Source organism: Chelonia mydas, chromosome 7, assembly GCF_015237465.2.
Source record: "Chelonia mydas isolate rCheMyd1 chromosome 7, rCheMyd1.pri.v2, whole genome shotgun sequence".
Lineage (NCBI taxonomy): Eukaryota > Metazoa > Chordata > Testudines > Cheloniidae > Chelonia > Chelonia mydas.
The window spans coordinates 48,868,819-48,875,941 of NC_057853.1; the positions used below are offsets into that span (position 1 = coordinate 48,868,819).

The window sequence follows — 7,123 nt, forward strand, 5'->3', positions numbered from 1 at the left end:
TGTGCCCAGATGGCCTCAGATGGCCTCAGAATCCCATAGCAGGTGGCCTTAGAGATCAGGGCCCAGCTGCAGATTCAGGACTGGGGCAATCCAAACACCCTGCACTTTAGTGTGTGTTGGAATCTGAACCCTGATCTAGATGCAAACTTTGCGGCTGACTCCTCTGGTGCATGCAGCTGAGAACAGTGGTTCACGCACGTATGTACATGCACGCACACACACACGCTAGCAAGTTCATTCCCAGTCTGCCTCCAGCTCACTGCCCAAAGGAGAAGCAGCTGGGGTGGCTCTGACATGAAGACTGACCTGGCCTGCCAGGGCGCCTCCCTCGTTCATTGCAGCTCTCACGGGCATGCCTGCATTGCTTCTGGTTGAGTCCAGCTAAGTGACATCACTGGGCCAAAAGATCTCAGTGCCTGGCTTTGATCCTAGATGGTGAGCTGCTGGGCATGGCCAGCATGTGGGGCCAGGCCTCCGAGCAGCTCTGCCATGGTCTCTGATCACTGCTGAATGGGAAGCAGTTTGAGTGAAGGCTTTCCAGTTGAGTCACTGATGCCACATGGCAGGGGGGCTCTGGAGGAGCAGAGAGTAATGCATGCCAGCACCATACACCTGCAGCCCTCACGGCATGCTACAAAAGCTTCCTGCATCAGCCTGGCACAGCACCCCCACAAAGTGGGCACACAGCGCTATCCCTGGCTTATAGACAGGGAAAGTAGGGCACCAAGAGAAGTCATCTGCTTCGTGGCTGGTACCCTGCCTCTCTAACCACTAGACACTCTCCCTCCCTGCCTTGTATTATACTGTAAAACCCCCTGCAGCTGGGTCTGAGCTGCATGCCCCAGGGTTGCATTTCCCAGCTTCAGCTACACATGGGAGAAGCGGATTCACTCCCACCCCGTCTGCTTCCCATATACACGCATGAGAATCAAGCTGCACTGCCTGGGCATTGGTGAAAAGTGAATTTCACAGTCACACACACATGATCGCTCAGAGAAACCCTGGTGCAATGCCCATACCCCAGAAGCAGCAGCACACTCATCCAATCAGAGACCAGCACCCATTCCCCATGGTTTCTGAGATGGCCGGGGGAGAGGTCTGTATTACACCAGCATATGTTTGATGGTTATTCTGTTATTGGCTCTGTGGTTACAAGGGGTTAATACCAGTAGAAGGGAGACAGTACCATTCGCCAAAGGACATGCAGGGGTCAATTTCTTTGAGGCCTCACCTCCCCCAGGCTGGGATCAGCCCTCTGGCTGGGAATTGCTCCAGTGGCTGAAGAAGCCACGTTGGGAAGCTGCAGGGAAGACAGACAATCTAGCAGCTTTGTGTTGCTTTATGATCCTTTTTTGTGCACTGTGTCCTACCGGTGAGCTTGTCTAATACTGTGGCTAAAAAGGCTGCTTTGGGTAGGTGAGGGAAATTTTGCCAGAGCAGCCTGCTCCAGCCAGGCCTGCTGAGGCCGTGGTTGGTGCGCAGGGGTTTGTGTTCCTGGACCTGGTCTGAGAGGGGAGGAATCGGGGAGTGAGGGTGCCAGCTTTGAGAGGGGATGTACTTGGACAGACAGCAGGAGCCAAAGGTGCAGCTAGCTGTGGACAGTCACGGCTTCTCTGCCCAAGCACAGCACAGCTCGCTCGCCAAACAGGCATGCCCTGGGGTACAAAATTCCAGCGGATCTTTCCTGACTAGATCGGGGAATTGGTAGCAAATTATTTTCTTAGATCTTCATGTTAGCTATGAGCAAATACAAGAATATTCTCAGTAAACGTACCTCAAACCAGGGCCAATCTCTGTTCAAGCCTTAACGGCTAAATAACGTGGTGATGGGCACTGAACAGACAGACAGATGGAGGGACATGTACGGCAATGGGTGGGCAGACATATATGGCAGTGGGCAGATAGACACACAGACAGACTCAGGGACAAATTGCCATGCACCAGCAGCAACGCAGTGCCCTGGGTCAGAAGAATCCCCATGGGCTACAGCGTACTGTGCGCGTCTCTGATGTGCAATGATTGCTCAGCTGCTCTCCCTGACAAGTCACGTGTCTCTGTGTAGGCCAGGACCTATATCCCACAGAATTCGACAGCAGAATCCACGTTGGCCTCAACCTGAGCAGACTCTTACCCTCAACACCTTCCCAAGAGCCCCTGTGAGTGGCTCCCCCTTCTCCCTGGCACTATGATGTCATTGCTCTCCACCCATGATGCAGAACGTTGCTATGGCAACACAGCCCTCCCTAGCTTTTTCCTGGGTTCTTCTCTCACCTGGCGCCTGGGGCTGGCTCTTGAGACTGCAGGTAGGATTCAGAGGAAGAACGTGTGGCTAGCCCTGCTGAAATGAGCCAGAGGAAGAAGCCTAAGAGTCACGGTTCTGCCAGCCATGGGTCTAGCGCCAGGGACCTCACCTCAGAGAAATACAAGGACTACTGTGCTGTGGTAATAGATACTGGCACCGGCTACACCAAGAGTGGGCTGGCTGGGGACGAGAAACCACGGTCCGTCCTCCCAAGCTGCGTAGGGGTTCCCAAGATCAGGACCAAGAACAGCCCCCTTTATTATATCGGGGAAAGCATCCCACGCAGGAGCTCGGAGGTGATCACGAACATGGTGATGACCCATGGTGTGGTGACTGACTGGGATGCCCTGGAGATGCTATGGCACCACATCTTCTACACAGAGCTCAGTGTGTGCCCCGAAGAGCTGGCCGTGCTGGTCACAGATGCCCCCCTCTCCCCAACCACCAACCGGGAGAAGATGGCTGAATTGCTATTCGAGAGCTTTGAGGTGCCGGCGATGCTTGTGGCCTACCAGTCCCTGCTCTCGGTATATTCCTACGGGCGCACCAATGGGCTAGTGATTGGCTCTGGCTACGGTACCTCATACACTGCCCCTGTCCACGACGGCTACATCCTGCCCCATGCCACCTACCGTCTGGACGTAGCAGGCAGCAGGCTGACGCACTACCTAGCCAAGCTGATGGGGGAGTGCGGGAACCCCTTCCAGGAGGAGGAGCTGGAGCTGGTGTGCAAGATCAAGGAGCAGTGCTGCTACATCCCTGAGGACTTCCAGGCTGAACTGAATGGGGACGAAAAGAAATACCTCATGGACTTTACCCTTCCCGACAAGCAGGTCATCTCCATCGGCAGTGAGCGCTTCCGCTGCCCTGAGGCGCTTTTTACCCCCTCCGTCTTAGGCTTCCCTGAGGTAGGCATTCACATCCATGCCATGAACAGCATCAGGAAGTGCAAGCCGGAGCGACAGGCAGAGCTGCTGGCCAACATGCTGCTGGCTGGAGGAACCACCATGCTCCGCGGCTTCTCCGAGAGGATCAAGAAGGAGCTGCTCAGGATGGAGACGGTGGGCAAGGGGCAAGTGGGCATCCTGGCTTCCCCCCACCGCAGCTATTCAGCGTGGCTGGGAGGCTCCATTATGGCGTCACTCAACGCCTTCCAGAATGTCTGGATCAGCCGCCTGGCCTACAATGAGAAAGGACCCTTTGTAGTCCACCGGCACTGCTTCTAAGCGGGCAAGCTGGGCGGGCACAGGGCGCGAAAGACATGGGTACGAGAAAGCCCCTCTATAAACGCTGCTTACGGGACAACAGGCATGGAGCTGGCTTCCTCGCTAGATGCTGCCTGCCAGCCTTGCAGAGGGGAAACCCACTGGGGCTACCCATGCTGAGCGACAGAAATCATGGGGTCTACACCATGGGCAGCCCGAGATGGGCATGTGCACCAGATCTGAGCTCCATGGGCACCGAACAGGTGCATCCATTGGTGGGGAGGTTCCCAGAGAGTGCCCCCATGGTCACTGCCCATCATTCCTTATACCCACCAGCTCCCCCTCCACCACGGAAAACACTGCCCATCGTACTCTATAAGTCCCAGATGTCCCCCCAGAACACAATGCCCATAGTACCCTATGCTCCCAGCTCCCCCTCCCCATCCACCCTAGAACAAAGTGACCATCATGCCCTATCCCCCCCGGCTCCCATCTTCCCCCTGCAACACACTGCCCATCGTGCCCTTTCCCCCACCTCCCCGGAACACAATATCCATCATCCCTTATCCCCCCTGGCTCCTCCCACTCCCCTGGAACACACTGCCCATCATGCCCTATACACCCCAGGCACCCTGCCCCCCGGAAAACACTGCCCATCATGCCCTATACTTCCCGGATACCCCTTACCCCTGGAACACACTGCCCATCATGCCCTATACCCCCGGCTCCCCTTTTCCCCCAGGAACACACTGCCCATCTTCCCCTATACCCCCAGCTCTGTCCTGCTCCCCGGAACACACAGCCTGTCCTGCTCTATACCCCCCAGTTACCCTTCCACCCTGGAACACATTGCCTATCGTGCACTATGCCTCCTGGCTAACCCACCACCAAACACATTGCCCATTGTGCCCTATACCCCCTGGGTCCCCTTACTCTCTGGAACACACTGCCCATTGTGCCCTATACCCCTTGCTTCCCGTCCCCAAAGGAACACACTGCCCATCATGCCCTATACCCTCCAACTCCCCTTTACCCCCTGGAACACACTACCCATAATGCCCTATACTTCCTGCACCCCGCTACCCCTCTGAACACACTGCCCATCATGCCCTATACCCCCTACTCCCCCATCAACCCTAGAACAAAGTGACTATCATGCCCTATACCCCATTGTACCCTATACTACCTGCTCCCCCTCCCCCACACAACATGCTACCCATCATGCCCTATCCCCAACGGCTCCCCACACTCGCCCCCCCCCAGAACACACTGCCCTTCGTGCCCAATACCCCCCTGCTCCCCCTCCCACCCAGAACACACTGTTCATACTGTCCATACCCCCAGCTCCCCCTGCCCCCCAGGAAAACACTGACTATCATGTCCTATTCCCCCTTCCCCCCGGAATACACTACCCATCATGCCCAATACTCCCTGGATACCCCTTAGCCCCTGGAATACACTGCCCATCATGCCCTATACCCCCTACTTCCCCTCCCCCAGGAACACACTGCCCATCTTCCCCTATACCCCCCTGCTCCGCCCTGTCCCCCAGAACACACAGCCTGTCCTGCTCTATACTGCCCAGTTACTCCTTCTCCCTGGAACACACTGTCCATTGTACCCTATACCCCCGGCTCCCACTCTCCCCCGAAACACACTACCCATCGTACACTATATCCCCTGCTTCCCCTCTCCCCTGGAACACAGTGTCCATCGTGCCCTATACTCCCCGGATCCCCCTTACCCCCAGAGCACACTGCCCATTTTGCCCTATCCCCCCTTGTCACGGAGTGTGGAGGTGTCAGGGCCCTGCACCCTCCTCCCACTTCCTGCAATTCACCATGACTCTCAGCCAGCCAGTAAAACAAAAGGTTTATTAGATGACAGGAACATGGTCTAAAACAGAGCTTGTGGGTACAGAAAATAGGACCCTTCAGTCAGGTCCCTCTTAAGGGATGGGGAGCCCAGACCCAAGTTCTGGGCCTCCACCCATCTCCCCAGCCAGCTACAAAACTGAAACCCCTTCCTGCTGCCTCAGCCAGCCACACCCCCGGCCCCTCATCCAGCCTTTGTCCAATTTCCAGGGAAGAAGGTGTCACCTGGCCCCAACTCCCTCCTGGGCTCAGGTTACGAAGGGCAGCCGCAATCGTTTACGTGCTGGCCGTCAAGTATCATCCTTCAGTGAAGTCACACCCTTATTTCCCATCACCATCTAATATACATGCAGTACCCCAGGGAAACAGAGGCACGTCCCTTGTTAGCAGAAGACAGTAAACTAGTAAAACTCCCATGCAACATTATCAGGTTAATACTCCGTACTTGGTCACATCTCTCCCCCCTTCATGAGTGAACTGAACAGGGTCACTCTAACCAGTTACCTGGGGAAGTTCAGGCCCCCCTCTCTGGGGCAATGCATCAGCTATCACATTGGCACTCCCCTTCACATGGACCACCTCCATACCATAATTCCGGAGGAGCAGGCTCCACCTCAGGAGCTTGGCATCGCCCCCTTTCATCTGGTGTAGCCAGGTCAGGGGAGAGTGGTCAGTGAACACAGTGAAGTGTCGCCCAAATGGGTATACGGCTGTAGTTTCTTAAGGGCCCATAGCATAACCACGCATTCCTTCTCTATGACCATGTAGTTTTGCTCCAGAGATAACAACTTCTTGCTCAAGTACATGATGGGATGTCTCTCCCCCTTTTCATCAACCTGCATTAACACCACACCCAGCCTCATGTCTGAGGCGTCGGTGAACACCATAAAGGGCTTGTCAAAGTCTGAGTTTACCAGAACTGGGCCACTGACCAGAGCCTCCTTCAGCGCACAGAGAGCCTTCTGGCTTTCCCTTCTTGCATAGCTCAGGTATGGGAGTGGCTATGGAGCTAAAGTGTGGCACAGATCTTCGATAATACCCCGCCATCCCAATAAAGGCCTGGACCTGCTTTTTGGTTTGGGGAGCGGGCCAGTCTCTGATTGCCTCCACCTTGGCTGGTTCTGGCTTTAGGCAGCTGCTCCCCATCAGGTGGCCCAGGAAAGATACTTCGGCCATAGGGTGACCAGATGTCCCGATTTTATAGGGACCCCGATATTTGGGGCTTTGTATTATATAGGCACCTATTACCCCCTACCCCTGTCCCGATTTTTCGCACTTGCTGTCTAGTCACCCTATTCAGCCATCCCCACCTTGCACTTCTCAGCTTTTATGGTAAACCCAACCTCCTGGAGTTGGTCCAGCACTTGTTTAACCTGGCACACATGGTCCTCCCAGGTCTGGCTAAAGACACAGATGTCATCAATGTACACCATGGCAAAACTCTCCATCCCCCTCAGTAGCTGATCCACCAGGTGCTGGAAGGTGGACGGCGCTCCCTTGAGGCTAAAAGGCAGGGCCAGGAACTCATAGAGCCCCAGAGGGGTGATAAAAGCAGATTTCAGCCTGCCATCTGCATCCAGTGGCACTTGCCAGTAGCCCTTTGTAAGGTCTATAGTGATAAGGTAGCAAGCTCCTCCCAGCTTGTCTAGGAGCTTATCAGTCCTGGGCATGGGGTAGGCCTCAGACACAGTGATGGCATTAAGCTTCTGATAGTCTACACGGAACCGGATCGACCCGTCCTT

At 55.4% G+C, this 7,123-nt stretch overlaps 1 protein-coding gene across 1 annotated transcript; it reads left to right on the top strand.

The window, feature by feature from the left end:
• The first annotated feature begins 2,343 nt into the window (after positions 1 to 2,343).
• On the top strand, positions 2,344 to 3,528 carry LOC102936780 (actin). Its single transcript, XM_027825690.2, has one exon. The coding sequence runs from the start codon at positions 2,344 to 2,346 to the stop codon at positions 3,526 to 3,528; it is 1,185 nt and encodes a 394-aa protein (XP_027681491.1).
• The last annotated feature ends 3,595 nt before the right edge of the window (positions 3,529 to 7,123 follow it).

Bases quoted from the DNA above. Each gene is read 5' to 3' on its own strand.
- LOC102936780 (XM_027825690.2), top strand. From the start codon at position 2,344: ATGAGCCAGAGGAAGAAGCCTAAGAGTCACGGTTCTGCCAGCCATGGG.